A 20,308-nucleotide genomic window follows, 5' to 3' on the forward strand; every position below is an offset into this window, starting at 1 on the left:
CCTCAGCTGGGAACTGTCTGACGTGAGATGTAAACACTGTGCATCACCGTGACACACATACTGACAAACACAGCTGTCATGGTTTGGGTTCTTGTTTTAGTTGTTTCCCATTTTATTTTGGTTGATTTGATCTGCTGCCTGCATCCTCGTGTCACCCTGGTTCCTGCTTTTTGCTCTCAGATTACTCCTGATTTGTTGTCAGCCTGTTTTGTCTTCCTTTTGCTACTTACATTTTGGATTTTAGCTTCATGGACTACAGCTTCTAAAGCTCGCTTTGTTGTTTTTCAACCGGCCTGCCTCCAAATCCCAACAAAAACAAGTAATCACGGAAAACACAAGTCAGAAAAAGTTATTGTAGAACAAATAATGTTTATTTTTATTCAAGCAAATGTACACTCAAGTACACTTGGTCCTCAAAGTGTCAACACAAATGTGTAATCGGCATTTTTCTAATTTACAAATACAAACAATAGTTAAAGAACGGGGCGAAAAGCAGCAAAACAATATTAAAGTGGCACAAATATGAACCATCAGTGGGTTTGAGTCAGACGTGGATCTACATGGTGGTAAAGAGGCTGAATATCAGATATTAAAACTTTAACAGCAGTGACTGAATACTGAAAACTGTAAAGTATCAAAAGTTTAGATTTTTAGTCTTTCACTCTTTAGTTTCAGTTTCTTTGACACATTTTATATTTTATTATACTGTAGTTTGTGTGAAGTCTTCAGTGAACATCGATGTTGCAGAGACAGGGTTCCCACTCTTCTCTAGAGATCCTTTGCCAGGACATTACACTCGGACGACTACACTAATATGTTCCTTAATTCATTAATTTATAACACCAATGCCTTTTTTTCTTGTGAACTACAGTGTATTATCATTGCTGCATGAACACCAGTAACTGAACAGCATGAACACCAGTAATCAAGGGCTGCTGCAAGTTTTGCTTTCATCAAGTAAATATACAAAAGAAAAAAAAAAGACAAGTCTCTTTAAATGACAATACAGCATACTACTAATACCAGACTGTATTGTGTAGTTTTGGGGAGTTTAACAACACAAGACTTTCCAGGACTTTCTGCTTATTCTCTAGTTTTTCCATGACTGGAAAACTGGTCAACTGTTTTCCATATTTGTCCAGGATGAGTGGGAGCCCTGAGAGATGTTTGGCTTATTTTGTTAAGCGGAAAAAAACAAAATGTCTTCTTTAGAGAAAAGGCAAGAAGCTAAAAAAAGAAAAAAGAAAAAAGTGTTAAAATCAGAACTCAGGTATCGTGTTGGCACCAGTTCTATACATTTATTCACTCACAAAGTCGCAGCCTCTTTACTCACAACACAACTAGATTTTACTGGCGTGTTAAGAAAACGATCTGCGTTATGAGAAAAATATAAAGCTATGAAAATAAACATGCAGAAAACAACATTTATCTGTAGAATAACTGGTGCAGTGCTGTTAATACTCAACAGACAAACACTCTGACAAAGCTGTCGAACTCTTTTTGTGCAAAGAGGTAAATGTGATTACTTGACACGCAATCTGTGACACAGTGATGGTTAAAAACATTTTATAATTATTGACATATTGCAGCACTTTGCTAATCTTATAATGATTTTTTTTTTTAAATATCTCCAACCAAAATATAGAGTCACTATTGTAAAACTATTTCCAGTCGTTCAGGATTCTTAACACAGGATAGTTAACGTACCTCTTCAGGGTCAAGTTGTCTGTTTACTGACTGAAAGTCTACGATTGTCAGGTAATTAAACTTCTCTGTGACTGATTCTCGGTGTCGTAGTGTAACAGGGTAAAAAGCAAAGGCTGTGAATTATTTGCAGCGTTAGTTTCATTGACATGTGGTCCACACTTGTTGCCGTTTCAGTGTCACTTCTTACCAAAGCAAAGCCTCAGAGGACGACTGTGTTTCGTCAATAATCCTAAACTGTATTTCCTCAAACAATCCTAAATCCTTTCCTCCACTTCTTGTGCAGCTTGACTTTAACCCTGACCTCATTCCCGCCCCACACAATACCCCTGAGCTTTGCTCCTTCAGAGTAAAATCCTTATTTACTTCATAGAAAAATACATTTTTTACGGATTGGAGCTTTAATATAAAACAACCCTTGTCAGGATAGTTTGCTTAAATGCAACTCTAAAACAAACCCCAGGCTGCATGACGTCATCCTGTTGGAGGAGTCGCTGGGAATTTATCGGCTAAGCTGCTGGGAATTACAGTTGAGTCACGGGCAGGTTGTTCACTGGCATGATGGGCGAGAGCACAAGAGGCCCAGATGGCAAAAAAAAAACAAAACAATGTGACCACATACATATAACAGAGTCCAGACAACATATAGCATGTACAGACCCTTCTTAATCTGGTCACAAGTAGTGCAAATTGTAGTATTACAGGAAGTTACTTCAGACATCTGTACATGAGCAGTCTCTAATGCAGGGCTGGCAGAGGGTATGAGAGCTGCTTCTTGGCTGGGTGCATGCACAGGGCGTCGCTGTTTGGCAGGACCGGAGGGACGGCAGTGGCTGACTCACAGGGAGCGTCTCTCAGTCTATTTTTCCCATTTTGGCAATCAGCTCGTCACAGATCTTGGTGAGTTCCTCGATCTCTTGATTCTATGACGACAACAAAAGGTTGATAAGTATATGTAACACATCTCCGACAGCACAAAAACACAAGATAATAAATAAAATAAATGGTCTCATCAAGAATTAGCATCAAGGAAAGATGAAGATGTCGGTCACCTTCTGCTGCAGAGCTTGTTCCAGAGACTCATTCTTCATCTGCTCCTTCCTCAAACTGGCGGTCATCGCCATGTTCTCCGAGCTCGCCTTTGTACGCACCTGAGCGATCTCCTCATTGGCCCTGAGAGATAACGTGGAATAAGGGAAATCATTAGATGTTTTGAGCCTGTAAAAGTCTTGACAGTAAAATCAATTTTCCTTTCAGTCTTTACGTACTTGTCTAGCTTCTCCTCAGCATGGAGCTTCAGCGTCTGGTATCTCTGCTCCTCCTGCTTCACTCTGGCCAGATACTCCTGAGCACACTTCTTCAGCACCTCTTCATTCTGTACAAGGAAACGTAAAACAACGTCAGTGTTATTTATCTGAATAATACACTTCAGTCTCCTCTCCTCTACTTTTCTGAATTCCCGAGGTTGCACACATTTACTCCTGGAAGCTTCCACCACAGCTTCCTGTTCGCCCACGAGCAGCTGCTCTAAACCAGCTGCGGGTCAACTGGGGGCCAAGATTTGTGGGTAAAGCGCTTAAATCGAGGGGTTTTTCCACAGCAGTTGCTGAGTAAGCGAACCGTGTGTTACTCATGAAGTTGAGGGCAAGATTTACGGTATGTGGTGACCTTCTATGTAGTCTCCTGTCTAGGCGACCACTGCCCCTAATCACACGATACCTTCCAGCCTTATTCTGACCTGCGCCACAATTTTTTATCAGCTGATCATCTCAGCTCTTGAAACTGACGTCTGACCGTCCCATGACCCCTCTTACTTTCTTAAAGCCCTCCAGGGTGCTCTTCATGGTTTCATAACGGCGAAACACGTCGGAGAGAGAGCGCTCCACGGAGTTCAGGTCGGCCAGGGCAGCTTCCTTCTCCATCGTCACGTCGTGCAAAGCCTTCTGGGAAGTCTGTTTGTTGCGCTGCTCGTCCTCTGAGAGAAGCAAAGAAGAAAACAGAGCGCTAAATAACTTCTTTCTCGCATTCACTCATGACCACACAGTTTGAATGTTCATAACATTTCTACTCACCGATCATCTGAGCGATTGTCTTCTCATATTCTGCAACAATCTTCCTGTAAAAAAAAGAGAAAATATGAAAGTCTTACTCAACCTTATGACAGACTGGAGGGTCTTGAAGACAGGAAAAAGCCCTTATTATTTAAAAAAGATAAAGAAGTGGTAAATGAACGACCTTTTTGGGATACGAGAGTGTATTTTCTAACCTCATCTCAGTGACTTCTTGTCTGCTGACCTCACACTTCTTCTTCCAGTCGCTGGCTTCCACCTCTTTAGTGATGATCTGAAAACAGATGTCTGCTGTGAGCTGAACTGTGCATTCAAAGAATCAGAGAACGACCCACCGGGGCGAACACAGACACCACTGATAACGTATTTCATGATGGATGAGCGTGATGAAAGTGCGTACCTCTTCTCTAATGAGGGTGAGAACGGCCTCTTTCTCTGCCTCGCTGATGCAGATGGAATCCAGCACCTGACTTCCTGTTTTCTGCATTTCACTTCCCCCCGACTTCAGCTTACATGGTTCCTCGTACTGCTGAGGGCAGAGGGAAACTAATTATGTACTCGACATTTCAAGCATTTAAAAGGTATTTATAAAAAGAAAGAAAAAAAGACATGGTCTCCATTTTGTCTTGTAGCATCCACCAACACTGCCATAAAACTTTTGACAGTCTCGACTTTCAACTTCCACATTTTCTCATCAATGGTTTATTACTCAACATCGATTCTTCTAATATTTTCTATAACTACATATATTTCAAATAATATTAATGCTAACAGTGCTACAATGCTACAGTCTTTTCAGAAGTATAAAATGCATCATTTTCTGTGCAGCAAATTATCTTTTTTTTTCTCAGAAAACAGGAAAATTCAATGTGAAAGTTACATTATACCAGTTAAGAGATAAAAAGAAACAAACATGAACATTTATTTCTGTAATAAACTGCAATTTATGACTTTTTACACCATTGTTGCCAATTCTACTTAAAGATACTACTTAAATAATAATACTTAAAGACTTAAAATAAAACAAGACTGAGCCTGAGACATACAACACTAGTAAAATAAGAGTATTTCCTGCACTTCCAGCTCTCTGACTTGTTATTTTTTACTGCACATATTATATTCCTGTCTGTCTCTGTCCGCCAACTCTCTCCGTTCCTCTCTCGTTAAATTTTTTCCCATCATTCTCTCAAATTTTCTCTCATTCTCATTTTTAACCCCTCTTGCCTTTCAAACAGCGTTCTTACAAATCTCAACCCCTCTCCCTTCTCCTTCTCCTGCCTCTCTCCTCTCTCATTTTGTCCTTCCCTGGATTATGACAGTCGCATGCTAATCTCCTGAACGATAAATCTAAATCCATCTGTCACCTGAGTACATTAACATGGTGGCGGACACTAAGTCCTGCCGTCCTACAGCACAGTGCGGTCATCATGTCAGACAGATGATCACGCTGCAGCTGTCGATACAAACACAAAACTGGGCAGTTTATTAAATCTTTAAATCTCTTTACTGTGTTAATATCACCAATCAGAGCTGAACACACTGTGCCACAGTGACAAGTAAAATATAACACTGCCTTCGACATGTCTGGACTAGTTGGGACGTTTTGGTCGAAGCTGGTTTTCTCTGCAACTGATGTTGACGGTTTACTGTAACTATATAAGAGTGTTTTACCCCCACCTAGTGTTCACTGGTGGCATCATGTTGCAGCATGACAGTGCACCGCTATGAATGATTGATCGTCATATTAACTTACCACAGAGCAGCAGTCTGAGTCCTCAGGTTTTGGTGTCACATGGCAGTCTGGACCTGAAAGAAAGTGATCCACATGTTCAGAATAAAGTTCAGAGATGATGTGGCCGATAATCTAATATGTCTGCCGATGTGTTTATCACAATAAATAAACCTCTAAAACAGATCTGTTCAACTAGAGGCCCTTTGAGAGAGTGCAGCCTTTTAACAGACTCATTCATCATTTTGCTAGTGGGTTAATTATCCCGTTAACCAATTAGTTATGTCTGTTGCTAAGCACAAAAACACTCTTGTTTCAATAAAAACGTTTAAACCCAGGCAGTTTAAGCAGAGGGAATTTACTGACCTATTTCTAAGATTAAAAAGGTGCATTGTTTGTTTCCCATACTTTTGTATTCATAACGTTTCTTTTCCAATCCTGAAAATCACTAAAAAGTGCATTAAATTCAACACATTAAATTCAAAGCTTTACAGATCAGACATGGGGAATGTAAAAGCTTTAGTTAAAGGTGCAGTATGTAAGATAAATAAGAATTGGCCACCGTCGAATTCATGCTCAAAACAAATAGCCCCTTTAGCTCAGTTAACTGCACGCTAATGGTGCTATTAGCTTGGCGGAGTGTTGTGGTTGCATTTACACTGCTAGCAAAGGAGCTTTGGAGGTTTTCAGGCCAGGACGGGGGGACCCAGCAGGGATTTATGGCAGGAGAGGTGTAAAGCTGGAGGGAGGTCAGCAGCCACCTCCGGAGGCTTGAGCTATACCAACAGATTATCGCCTCTTGAGGTACAAAATTGGGCTGGGGTTAGCTGGTTAGTATGCTAGCTGGCGTTTTATTGATAATTTTAGAATTACATGTAATTGAAATGTAATTTTTAATTACATGTTGCACCTTTGAGTCTAAAAGTAAACTCGCACCTCTAGCAGCTAGTTTTCCCTTTAGTTTTTTCCCACAGCGAGCCAAAAATAATTAAACAATCAAGCACTTCTTCGTAGGTGTGCTGTCATACTCTGCTCATATTTCACATTCAGTACATCTCAACCCTCACAGAAAAAGACATCGTGCCTTCAGAAACAATAAAACCGCAGGTTACGGATCAACATCTGTAGCTCTGAGGCCTTCCATGATCAGACCAGTCCGTCACTAAAGCTGTGTCACATGCAGCCTGAAGGCACCGGTGTGATCACATAATCTGAATATGTTTGAGCACAAACATACTGTACTCGTGACCCACACAGCCACAAGTTTCAGCGCCTTGTAAAAAAATGTGACAAGTTAATGATTAATGTTGAAAAGATAACCTCGCTGTCGGGTATCGATCGAAAGCTAAACTTTAACATCTAGTTATCTGATCTCTGTACAGTAGAGTCCCTCACTGAGCTGGGTAATAACTGAGCTATTCACAGCACCCTCTCGCAGTGTGAACTGTAACTGGCCGGCTTTGTGACACATGAGCACAACATTAAAATCAATACTCATTGATCCCTTTTACTCACTGCTTTCGTCCTTGTCTGGTTTGACGCCGACGCTGCTCGCCAGCTTCTCCTCGTCTGTGGCGTGGCCTCCATGATGGTCGTCCTTTAACACCAACAAACTGAATCAACCTCGCTGATTGTATCAGGCTTTTTGAAAAAGACTTACACTCCCCCCGATGTCAGATGAGCAGCAGACGCATTATCAGTCCTTACCTGTCCGATGAAGTCCTCTTGGAAGGGCTGGTTCTGCTTCACTTTACAGGAGTTCCTGAGAATGAAGGTCAATAACAACATCAGTGTCAACACGAACCACATCAATATCTCTGTATGTCTGAACAGGTGGACTGCAGCTATGATAAGACGACAAAGCAGGAGAGACAGAAAGCCTTATAGCCAGACCTCATTGCTCTGCTCTGTGTGTGTGCGCTGTGTTCGCATGCTCTGCTAAAAGTGCTGAATTGCGCAGAAGAAAAAGGAGATTAACGAGAAATGTTTGCCAAATTGAAATTAGACCAATAACGAGTGTGTAGATTAGGGGGAATTACAGGAATTCAACTAACACGCTTTCTTCTTCTCTACTTTCCACATCTACTCCATACTCTTAGTTTTCACCAAGGGAAAGTTTAGGTCAGGTGGATGACACAGTGGGGCTGTGAAGTGAGCCTGGGCTTGGACTTAAGAGCAGCAAGGAAGTGACAAACACACACACGGTTATACAGTACTTACAACAGAACACAGAGGAAATGGACTTGCTCAGCAGTCCTGATGCGAGACAGAGAGAAGGTTTGACAGAAAGACAGGTTTGGAGGGAAAGACATAGGAGAGGATGGGACAGGGGTTAGGTTAAACACGAGGTGAGTGCAGGGTTATTATAGTTTAGTAAATTAAAAAGACTGAAAGGAGACAGGGGAGAGTTCAGGTTTAACTGGAGAGTAAAACCTTGTTGAAAGCAAAAATAAATAGCATGAAAGCAAAACACAGAGGTTAGACACACACTGCTTTGGAAAAATTAAAAAGCCTTTAACATGTATGTTGGTTATGACTTCGTCACAATGCAACAGTGCAAGTCTGACCTCTGTTTTTTGGTTTCATGACATGAAATGACCAATCTGGCCTTTGCTCTTTTTAATGAAATAAATAGACACTTAATGCTTATTTTCTGGGCTTGTCCTTTTATATTTTTATACTGGCAAGATATTCATAAAGAGATAATGAAAGAATATGGAATAAAAGTTGCATGCAAGTGTCTGAACAAAAAGTGTGGACAAACAAGCAAAAAAAGGATGGAAAAAATATATAAATAGATGGAAATGACTTCAAACAAGGATAACTGGACTGCAACTGCCAATTTAGTAAACTGTTAAGAGAATTCAACGTGTATTTTAAGACTCTAATATGGAAAAAATAAACGTTATTCACAGAATACTGGCCTAAAAGATGTAATCCATGATTATGTAACTTAAAGAGTCTTGTGTTGCCCATGTCAGCCCACTCGTTTAGCCTTAAAATATCAATAAAAACAACGGAAAATACATCTAATCCCAGTGCACATTGTAATACAAGAGCACTGTTGTCACTTGATTTGAACCCACTTGTACTGAATCTGATTGCATAACACTGAACTTGCCAACCAGCATTGATTGTTCTAACAATACGAGTTATGGTTGTTAGTTTGTTGTTTAACTGTTCCTGTATTTGTGTGTGAGGATTATAATTATGCTGGTGGCTTTTTTTTTTCTTTTTCTTTGTCAACAGAGATAATAAAGATGTTAGTCATGGTTCTGCTTTGGCAGGAACCTAACTGAAAAACACCACAAGAGGGCATTGTTTGACACTTTAACACCTCTTTAACATTCAAAGGACATTTTCTGTCAGCAACAACTAAACAGTTGTTGAAAATAAATACTTCATCCAGTTATAAACAATAAAAAATGAGCTTAAATCAGTGTCTGTGGAGTAAAACAAGAAAAAACAAACTTTCCTTAAACACTGATGTGAAAATGAAAGTGAACTGAGATTGTAAAAGTAAATGAAAACTAAAATAAAACATTAAAAACTATAATAACACTGGTGAGGAGTGAATGGATGTGCAGGAGAGAAACGGCACACACAACAGGCCACCACGGCTGGTTAAAACTGGAACACTTTGATCACTTCAGGTTCATCGTGCACAATGGCGAGCATTCACTAATGTCCCCGACAGCCACAAAAGAGAGAGCAGCGTTTGTTCAGCTTGAAAATCTGTGAGTCATAATGGTTCAGCTCCTCACTGAGGAAGAGGACTGGGCCTTTGTGTGTGCATGCTTGTTAATTTTGTTTACTCACGTGATAATTGCGCCGCTGGTCTCACAGGTTAGTTTTGTGTTCGACAGCACAGCGTCAGAGTTCATGTTGCCATTCAGCAAATCAGGGTGCACGCCGACGTCGTGACCGGGGACCGAGTTCGAGTCCGTGCTGGAGTCGGACGTGTCCGGAGCCTGGTCGTCCACCTCCGAAGGATCGGGTTTGTTTAGCGGGGAGAGGACGGACAGCGATGGGGGCCGGAGGGGTTGAGACTGAGGGAGAGGGCCGGGGCTGGGTTTGTTGCCGAGGGTCAGGTTGAGGTTCTGGTCCAAACCAAAGCGGCTGTCATTGGGCGAAGAGCCGGTGAGGTTGTTCAGGGAATCGACCTCCTGGGAAGTAACTTGGCCCACATTCTGGTTGAAGTTCTTGTCCAAAAAGTGGTTTGTAATATCAGGATGAACTGTGGAAAAGGACAGAGAGATATGGATTTATTAAAAAGCAGGACATCACATAAGAACTTCTGGAGGACCCGGTCAATATCTTAACAGGAGAATTTAAACCACTCGAGACACAATTCAGAATGGAAAATTTAATAAAGGAGAAGCGTGACCTTTCATAAACTCAAGGGAAAGGCTTACTGGAACAAAACAAAGATCTTGATGACTAAGACTAATCAGATTTATTATCATTTAGTTTTCTCTGCTGTGAAACACATGATCTAAAACAACTGTTTATTTGTGCACTTGGATACAGCGGAAGCAAGTTGTTAACAAACGCAGACATGTCATCGCCTTTTAATTAGAACATCTTTGCAAATAGTTGTGTATTCAGACATCCAACAGTTGTTGGGAGTGTGTCTGTGTGCTGTTTGGTGCTGAGCAGGTCGTGTACAACTGGTTTTTAGAGCTTTTCAACGAATAGAGTAGCAAAACGACAATGTGAGAGCAGTGGGAGTGAACTAGACAGTAAAGTTGTCGGCCAGACAGCTAAACAATGTGCTGAGACTCCCTATAAAGCTCCATATAGTCAATTGTTTTTGCCGATTTTCATTGTTTAAAGCCGCTTTAAGACGGCAGGAGATAAAAATAAGCTACGTATTTGAATAACACCTGGAAAGAGAAGTATATACCAGGCAAACAGAATAGGACAGAACCTTGAGGCACACCACAGTAAAGCGTTTCAAATGAGGATGCATAGTAATAGCAACTAAACAGCTTTTCACACTGCATATCCGTAGCCCTGGGTTGAACTGAATCTGCAATAAAGTCGGGGATAGACCACTTTGGACGTGCAAAAGTTAATGGGGTCTATTCTGGGCCAAGACCCATCCTCCATCCAAGTTTCATAGATATCTGTTGAGTAGTTTTTGTGTAATCTTGATGACAAACCAACACACCAACCTAATGTAGCCTCCCTGTTAGCTTGGGGCTGAGTGCAGTGTTAAAGAAACTCTACTCAGAAGGGTAGAAGGAGAATCACTTGAGGATTTGACAGGACAGAAAAATAGATCTTCTTAATCTGTCCTCCAGCTCGTCTGTCCAACAACAGTAAAAGCTCACATCCTCATCCTGTGGGCTTCTTAATGATTTTATCTGTCATTCAAGGGATTTCAACTCGAACTGATGGCTTCTCCTTCTCCTGTTAGAACGCTTAAAATGGCTGCTGGCTTCCTCTCAGAGCGCTTCACATCCTGTGTCCTCTCACATCCCTTTAACAGCTAGCTAATGATCAAGCTGGTCTCTGTTGAGTCACACTGCCGCTGAAACACAAGACTCTCAGTTACTGAAAATTACACCCCCACACTGTAAAAACTCACACAACTACACGTAATAATAAAACTGAAATGGCCTTTTCCTGTGTTTCTCCTCGACATGAATGAAGTCACTGTGGTTACACCTTGGGTGGGTAACAGCTTCTCACATCGTTTGTCATGACTGACAGCTAATGTGTGACTTATTACATCACACATTCAATTAATACGAGTTTATGTAAGCTTCTGCTCAAAATCTGGGTACTTTCAGACACACATACATGCACAGCCGTCAGACTGAGAACAGATGTAGGAGGAACCACACCCAGTCATGCAGAGTATACACCACCACGTGGCCTAGCAACAAAAACAACATCGGGCTTTATTACAGTTTCACAACTCGACGAAAAAGAGGAAAGTAGACAGAGAGAGCCAGTGAGAGAGAAGTGGATATTACAGGTAGATAAATAGCTTTCTAAGGTTTCAGCTCAGTCCTGGTTCAACAGTACATACAGTTTAATTGTGGCCTGTGGGTGATCCGGTGAACAGAACCAGTGATTCTCCCCCCTGAGCCGTTAAAGAGTCTAATTATAGTGAGCCAGAATATCACTTTCTCCACACAGCTGATCTTTTATTCATGAAACTAACCCAGATATTGTACAGAGCATGTGACTGGTTTAGCATGAAACGGAGACTGTTATTGTCTACGAACTGGATTCAATAACAAACACATTAATCTCTCTGTTATTATCTGTCACGGCATCCCACATGTTCTGATCCAAACGGGTCTAATTCCAGTCAGCCGAGAGATCTGAAACATGCAGACCTTATCATCCTTATAGCTACACAGGACATGTCGAAATCAGTCATTTTGATGAAACCTGGAGAAGCAGTTTGTCAACATCAGGTATAATAGCAAATAATAGCCCACAGGATTATCTGTTCTGGTAATAATGGATCGTACTGTGTGGTACTCATGTCTGTGTGGGTGAGAGCAGGGCAGTGGGCGGGGAGGGGTGTAGAAGTGTGCCGCTTCAAACAGCTTTCATGTGCTCCCCATTTAACAGTCCACATCCCAGTCTGTGCCTCCCAGAAGAGAGCTCATTTAAATTACTAATAACTTTTTAGACTGTATCGATGGCAGCGTAATCTGATCCTCCACATCTGTGCCATCATCAAAAGCAGGCGAATTGAGACTGTGGTCGACACTGTGAAAAACATCGTGCTCCAGACAGGGAGTGACGACATTAGTGTAATTACTTTGCTGCAATTAAAGTGTCAGCTCACCAAAATCACAAAAAAAACCCAAAACCCCCCAAAAATCTAGGACTAAAGACAAATATCTCAAATGCTGGGCACATAAAAGTGGAAGTATCTGCCTGCACAGATATGACTGGAGGTAAGTGCGAAAAATTTTTTATTTTAATTTGACGTACATCTGACAACATGTGCCAGATTACTTTACGGCTCAAAGAGTTCAAGCTTCCTCACAATAATAGAACGAGAACCTTTTTACGACCACATTTGTAGAAAGAGGCAAAAAAGTGCAGATTTCAGGTACTAATGACACCACTGATGTTATTGTTGTATTGAGACTAATTGAGAAACTTAAAGTTTTTTCTATATGTGTAGCTGCCCAATGTCACCCTCTGTCTTGATCTGGATCGAGGCAATTTCGTGAGGTAAACTTTACACACTGGGCCTTTAAACACCTACGTCACGTGGGCAGACTCCATTAACTTTGGCGTGGCCGCTTTCTTTTACATTGTGGGGGGATAATGCATGGATCCTGGGTGTACTTAGGTGGCTGGTATCTATGGGTGAGTACAATTTGATGTGGATCCTAATAAAAATCTGTTATTCTTCCACAATCAAATGCAGATTATGATTCCATCGTCATTGTTTTGCTGTTCCCGTGTTCAGCTGTTACAGGTTTAGTCACGTAAAATTACGGTTAAGCAGTCACGGGTGGTTTAAATTTTATGATACAGGGCTATCAAGGTGATATTGGATTAGGCTTGATTGAATTAAAGGGAACTGTTGGGCCGTGGAGGAAGCATGTGCTTTACTTCTACTTTTTCCAAATTCAACCAGCAGTGAAAGTAGATTTTCAGCCTGATAATAAGTTACTCTTAAATGTCTAAACAAAAACAGCCATCCAAATAATTTCCCCTGACAGCTGAGCCATCTCACCTGTGCGGTTGGAGTTGTCCAGTTGGCCCAGTAGCTTCACAACACCTGGAGACTCGGCCTCTGGAGTCTCAAACGTCCCCTCCGAGTCTGAACTGTGGAGAGAAAGCGAGAGGAAGACTTTAACAAAAAAATCATTCACGAAGACAGAAGAGACGACACAAGAGAGAGGTCATAGCTTGAGGGTTTGGCAAGTTATCTGGAACTAATGATTAAATCTCCAGTTTGAAATTGAAAACGCGGTGAAACTGACAAATAGGATCCATAAAACACAATAAACCATTCCCATGAAGTGATTTAGAGCAGTTCATAAAAAAATAAATCACATTGCCATGTTCAAAGCGCGATAAGAAAGTCTACTGTCTCTGTTGTTGATCAGTCTAAAGAACCACATGTGACTGCTGCAAACAGCCACATAAAACAATGAATGTCCAGGTTTTTGTGTTGCAATGTTGTGTCAACCGAACAAACGAGCGTCGGCTTTCCAATATCAATCTTCTGTTTTCTTAAAGTGACGTTCGAACAATAGATCTGAGCCTTTCTAAGCAGCTCAAAATAAACTAACTGCTTTTATTTTAAAGGAAGCCGGAGGAAGGGAGAGGAGAGGAAGTGAAGTCCTACAAGGCCACCTGCATCCTTTGGCCCTAAATGAGGACGCACACACAGACACACACACACACACACACACACAAAACACACAGTCCTTTGGTCTGCTGTGTCAGCTGCCTAGACACCCAGCCCAAATTTATTTCCAAACTGTGGAGACAAAAAGAGAGGGGGAGACAGGGAGAGTGAGAGTTTATGTGGTTGTGTGTGTGTGTGTGTGTGTGCACCCGTTCCCAGCCGCTTGAGCTCACATCAAAACGTCCGCGCTCTAATGAAAAACAGCACACGAAGGAAACCGAGCCAGCGGTGCCACTACCCAACAACCACATCTCTGATACCAGTTTCACACACACACACACAAACACATTCACACACGCCGGGGCTCTATACAAACAACACCATGCAGGAGCTAATCCTCATATACATAACCCACCCCCCACCCTGCACACACACAGACACACACACACACACACACACAGACACACACAAAACACATTGGATCACGTCCCAGTGATGGCCCCAACGGCTGCGATCTTGGATGGTTACTTAGAAACTAGAAATGGACAGAAAAAGACTCAAAAGCTCTGGAAACTGTGGCTTTTTTTCCCCCCCTTCCCCCAACTTTCAGCAACTGTTCCCCAACTGCCAAACAGCCCTCACACACACACACACACACACACACACACACACACTCAAACACACATAAAAACAGCCCTTGTCAAGCTGATCCTCGGTGTTGTTGTGTCTCGTAAAGAAACAGGATGCTGCACAAAGCAAAAAGCAGGGACTCGCAGAGCGGCAGGCTGAGTGTTATTTAGACTAAGAATCTGTTTTTAGCCACTGACAGCACGGTCCAGCCAGCAGAGGGAAGAATCTGAGATTATAACACAGACAGCATCAGTGAGTTTGTCTTGTGTGTATGTGTGTGTATCCACCACCTGTCAGTATGACTCAGGGGGAATCTGCAGTCATCACACAAACGCCCACACATGCACATGATCAATCGAGTGCTGTTTAAACTGAAGCAAATAGAGAAAAATCAGTCTTTCCTTTCCAGATATCTGTCCTTTTTAATTCTCACGCAGACACAGCTGTAAACCAGCTGCCTCTCTATATATTTATTCACTCTCTCTCACACACACACACACACACACACACTGTGGCCTAGCCCTCTTACTTGTCCTCTCTGTCATCATGAGATCCAGGCTGCCCTTCTTCACCGGCAGCCCCAGTCACCGCTGACCATGTCCATTTGGCCCACTGGACCGGAGACAACCAGGACATCCCTGCGCTGTGTCGAGTCTTAAACCTGCTGCCACCTCCGAAATGTAACGGTAAACTTCCTCTTCCTCTTGATTAGTTTATACTGTCGCTGCTGTCAATCAGATTCAGCGATCGTCCACGGTCGTCTCTCTGCTTCTCCTCTTGTCTCCGGCCCTCCTAATGTCAGCTTTTGCCCGTCTTGCTTTCTATATGTCTCGCTCACTTCCTCCTCTCGCTCAGCTTTCCCATCCTGCTCTTCTGCGTTGTTGACTCTCGTGAAAGGGAAACGTGCCTCACGCTGCTGCTGTTGTTGCTGCTGCTTTGCTCTCCACAGCACTGACTCACACAGCACGGATTACTGGAGCATCAGTAGTCACTCCTCTCTCTGCTCCCCTCCCCTCTCCCTCTCAGTCTGGATGGACGATCAGCTGGTTAGCAGACATCGACTCAACTCCCCTCCCCACCCCAGTTTTGCTCTCGGTTTCTCAATTGTGAGGGGGAAGAGAGGGCGGAGAGAAGAGGCGATGCTTCCTGCTTTGAGAGGCAAAGTCAGACTACCAGACGTTTGTGTACTCAAGAAAGACGAGATGAAAAGAAACGGGAGGAAACAATGAAGCCAGAAGTAAATTGTGACAGATGTAAAGTTTGGATTGGAGCTCAAAGTGTATCCTGAACTCAAACCAAGTGTTATACACCCTCCATAATTTCCAAAAAACTACAGAGTTAAATGCAGTAAAGCCCAAACTATAAACAGGAATTATCTCTTTTTATTTAACCGGACCGAGGGAATTTTCTCTTACAAGTTTGGGCAGTCCACCATGAGTCTTTACGGTAATTTGAGTTGTTAATGGTTTGTTTACTCGGCAGCTCCCAGCAGAGAATGTGGATTACTGTGATTGTGACATTCAGCAAAGCTTTGCCCAAAAAAAGAGCACTTATTTTCCCAGGATGAATAAAAGGGAGCTGAGAGCACCAAGATATTTTTAGCAATGAAGGAGAAAAGACTTAACCGTAGCACATGTACTAAAATCCAACATCTGAGCAGGAAATGTAGCCGTTAATTCCATAATGTGTGACCAAACCTACAGAGGATCTATTGTTGACTGAAAAATATCCAGGCCAGGCAGCCGGCAAATCAATACGGCAAACGCAGGTTCAACAGAAAAATGGTGCAGCTATTTGGATGAAAGCTCTCATCGCTGCTCACACACTTTCACCCACACAACACATGTGCTTCTGTGGCTGTTCATGGGTGGCTTATGTAACTTTAAGTCCATGCTTTCACATTTATACATCTCTCTCTCTCTGTCTCTCTCTCACACACACACACACACATGCATCTAGGCCAGATGAGATGTGCTCTTTGAAAAAACGTGGACCATGACTAATCTGATAAAGGCAGGATGGTTGAAAAGGTGAAGCAGCAGAGATGCTTTTCTTGTTTATTTGCACTTCATGCTGTTTAACGCTCACATGTGGGAACGTGGAAAGAAAAAAGGGCAGAAGCTCCACCACTGTTGTCGCTGAGCTGGTCCACAGGGGGACGGGCAGGCAGATAGATGAATACACTGAGAAATAATGTCACACGCTGGTGAACACAAAGAAAGAGTCTCTGTTCAATCTGTCATAGCTGGAGTGATAAATGGAGCAAATTAGAGCCGTGGCAGATGGAAAACAGCATTAATTAAAAATGGCGAGAGACAAGCAAGAGAGGATGCAAATATTCTGAAAATGAAGATTCAAAGAAATGTAAAGAACGTGAGTTGTTGGGAAGGGCCGGACTATGAAATGCTGTTGTTTTTCTTAAACATTCCTGTCTCCTTTCTCGCTTTTGTTCCCCCCTTCGTTTTTTTTTTATCACTCAGCATGTTTTGAGAGGACAGACAGGTTTGTACTCTCACTGCAAAGGAGAGGACAAACCTGTATGTGTTGCAAGGACATGATCTGCCTGAAGCAAAGACACCCCCCTCAAGCAGCACCACTCAGATCCAAAGGTCGTCATGTGCTGCACTAACCGTTTACTCTCCCACACCTTGAAGTTGTAAACTCGCCTCTAAACACACAATAACACGCAGGAAGCACATGTCTTCAAAACAGTCAGAGAGACAGCATCCTGGTGTGGACGGAGCAGGACTCTCTCTCTCTCTCCCCGGCAGCAACATGAACCACAGACAGAAAAAAAAAGACGGAAAACAGAAAGAGGGAAAAGAATCGGCGCTTATGTAATACCTTGAAACCACAAATAGCACACAGTGAAACGCTGGCGAACCCACACATACAGCACAGACATATGTGATCTAGAGCTGCTGTCATCCGAGCGCACGGAGACAAAGATCGTCAATTACACTGTGACTGATAGCAGCATGTGTGGTTGTGAGCTAAGAATAAATCAGCAATGATGAACATGTATGTGAGCCACAACAGAGGTGATGTGACACTGGATGAAATAACTGTGTGTGTGTGTGCGTGCGTATAAACACACACTGAGAGGGAATTAGAGAAGCGTCTCAACTATCACAGACTGTTTATCTCTGCTGTCAATCCCCCCGCACGATGACAGAAGGCCATGAATCAGACATTTGGTACAGCACCACCATCAGGTCAACACTTTCCCCTGACCAATAATTTACTGTCTGTAACAAGGCATCTTAAAAATTAATGGGTGGATTAACATTCAATTTGCAGTGATTATTTTTAGAGATGCTAGCATGTCTCTGGGGATGTTGCTCAGTCCATCCGTCCACCACTTATCAGACTGAAATATCTCAATAACTACCAGAGGGAGTAGGATGAATATGAATCTATTCTATAAGGCAGAGGCGGAAACTTGTCCATCCCAAGGACAAAACACCCAGGCGTAAACAGAGTAGTGTAGTTTATGCTGTTCAATGCAGCCAGGACTGCACAGATTTGTACATTTGGGAGACAAAACAACCTCCTCCATACACCAATGTCATAACACAGGAGGGTCAACTCTTCAGGTCAACATACATCTGAAGGAGAAACATCATTCCTTTGAGGACAAGAATGTAAACATCTTTGACATCCAGAGAAGACAGATGGTTTGAAAGAGGAGTAAAGGAATCCATCTATGTCAAACTAGAACATCCGTCTTTGAAGGAGGTGGCCTAAGACATTATTTATCACCACAGCAACCCACATGAAGGCCGGTTAAGTCAATGACCCACAAGTGGCCCTAACGACTCTGAAGCTCAGAGCTCACACGTGTCCTTAACGAGTCTGTAAGGACACTCCCACACAAAGTTTTAAAAGCCTGCGACTCCCCTCCAGTTAGTTAGAACTGAAGAGGCCTCTTGGACGAGAGGTGACACGTCTTCAAGAAACTGAATCTAGTTGCCTACAATACAGCAGTTTTACCATGACCTGGATGACTGAGAACCTTCATCAACTTCTATAAGAATCATAATAACTTTCCGATGATCCCGCGATGTTTTCTTTAGCACTACCGTCTGGTCAAAATCTTAGTCAGTCCAACACCTTTATAACTAATGACATTTCAATCAGCCCCAGCTGTACTCATCTCATCTTCATGTCAAAAGAAAGTCAGGTGACGTTTCATAGTTCACAAAACATTTCTGGAGTTTCACAGCAAAACAGCAGATCCCAAATTGATTTGAAAAGACATTATTTACACCCTCGACGCATGTTCATTAAAATTCTGGCTTTACAAAGAGTGTAAATAACGTCTTTACATCAATTTGAGATCTGAACGGGCGGCTTGCACTGACATTTGTTGCGCCATCTTGATTTTTAATGTCCTCACGATGTTCCTCTCTACCACTAACCTGACTTTAAACATCTTCATACCCAGTATTACAAAGAATAACAGAGTCATCAGCATGTAGTCTGTCTGACATTTTCATATTGTGGCGTCTAATTACAGCTTTCTAGTCTTTAAATTTTAGACCTGGGCACTATTTTTGTTTAATTACAAGTTACATTCAAAGAAATGCAGAAAGTGATGTTTTTGAATGTTTCTACTTTGACCAGTACAATCTCACAATGTAATAAACATGTCATTGTCTGTGTTTACAATATGGCTGTAATTGTAGCATTACTGTCCCAGTTACACAGGATGACTCCTCTCTGACTGAAATGACACAGTCGGTGAGAAGAGAGTCTTTCTTTTATCACACAGATCTCAGCACTAAAGTAATAAACTGTCTAGCAACAAAATCTTTATTATGGACTCTTTCATATTTCATTGAGGATGATCTTTTGTAACAAACCTCTACTTGGTCAGTAAAGATTAATATCTTATGAACAGGAAACAGGCTGAGTCAGTATTGCTTGCTTTCAATAGAGAGCAGAACAAAAGATATTTATAAAACAAGGAAGTTGAGGATAATGTTCTGGCACATGCTCGGCTGCGACTGCACAACCTGCCATGTATAAAAGTGGGTGTGCACATATGTGAATATAAGTAAGAGAGGCATGAATATTTATGAATATACTGTATATAACCACATCTAAACTGTAAATGTCAGGCTGTAAAAAGAAGATTCTGTAGGCTCGTCAAGATAATTATGTTATTGACTTAACATACATATTTTGTTGACTTATCGATGCATGTTCATGACCTTGAGTATTTTTGCTAACCCCTATATTGCCCGTTGTGTTTACATACATGCTTATTTACACAAAAATGTCACAAATATTTTAGCCAACATGGTTTTTCATTGCTATTATAGGACTTGGACGCAGCATCTTAGCACTTTTTGCACATTTTATTTATTGTTTTGGTTGTGTAGTTTTTATTATATATTTCTATTACTTTGATTATTGTTTGTTGTATTGCACTGACAGGCCACAGCAAATTCCTCGTATGTGAAAACTTACTTGGTAATAAAAAAACAATTCTGATTCTGATTCTGATCTGAGCAGAACAAAACTGCTGGGTCATATCTGCTTGTTCTATGATATGGCTCCATCTTGTGGTCATTACTGGACTTTCACCAGGAGTTCTTGCATAAATAAAACAAAACAACATAAAAAAAATAACCAGCAGCATCACATTCAGCCACCTCCTCCTGTGATACAAAGCCAGGATGAAGGAGGATGAAGGAAGGGAAGAAGAGATGTGTGAGAGAAAGCGAGGGAGATACTTCACAGGTCTGATGTCACCTTTGGGAGTTTAAACAGAGTTGACAGGATCTCTGGTTTCAACCATCTGGGGAGTGGTCACAAGTGTATTACGCC

General features: G+C 41.9%; 1 protein-coding gene across 2 annotated transcripts; it reads right to left on the reverse strand.

Moving 5' to 3' along the window:
* Positions 1-349: 349 nt before the first annotated feature.
* Positions 350-15,501, reverse strand: LOC140996002 (transforming acidic coiled-coil-containing protein 1-like). Of its 2 annotated transcripts, none has more exons than XM_073466192.1 (13): positions 15,003-15,501; positions 13,223-13,314; positions 9,322-9,739; positions 7,210-7,264; positions 7,018-7,099; positions 5,527-5,579; positions 4,174-4,302; positions 3,971-4,047; positions 3,777-3,820; positions 3,519-3,679; positions 2,973-3,079; positions 2,757-2,877; positions 350-2,627 (listed from the first exon to the last, which is right to left on the reverse strand). In XM_073466192.1, exons 1-13 carry the CDS (start codon positions 15,107-15,109, stop codon positions 2,559-2,561), a joined length of 1,515 nt encoding a protein of 504 aa, XP_073322293.1. In that variant the 5' UTR covers positions 15,110-15,501; the 3' UTR covers positions 350-2,558. The 2 variants fall into 2 exon arrangements, with proteins under 2 accessions (XP_073322293.1, XP_073322294.1); XM_073466193.1 differs by having other exon boundaries at positions 4,174-4,299; positions 15,003-15,426.
* Between the last annotated feature and the right edge of the window lie 4,807 nt (positions 15,502-20,308).

The sequence above is a fragment of the Pagrus major genome, chromosome 5 (assembly GCF_040436345.1).
Source record: "Pagrus major chromosome 5, Pma_NU_1.0".
Lineage (NCBI taxonomy): Eukaryota > Metazoa > Chordata > Actinopteri > Spariformes > Sparidae > Pagrus > Pagrus major.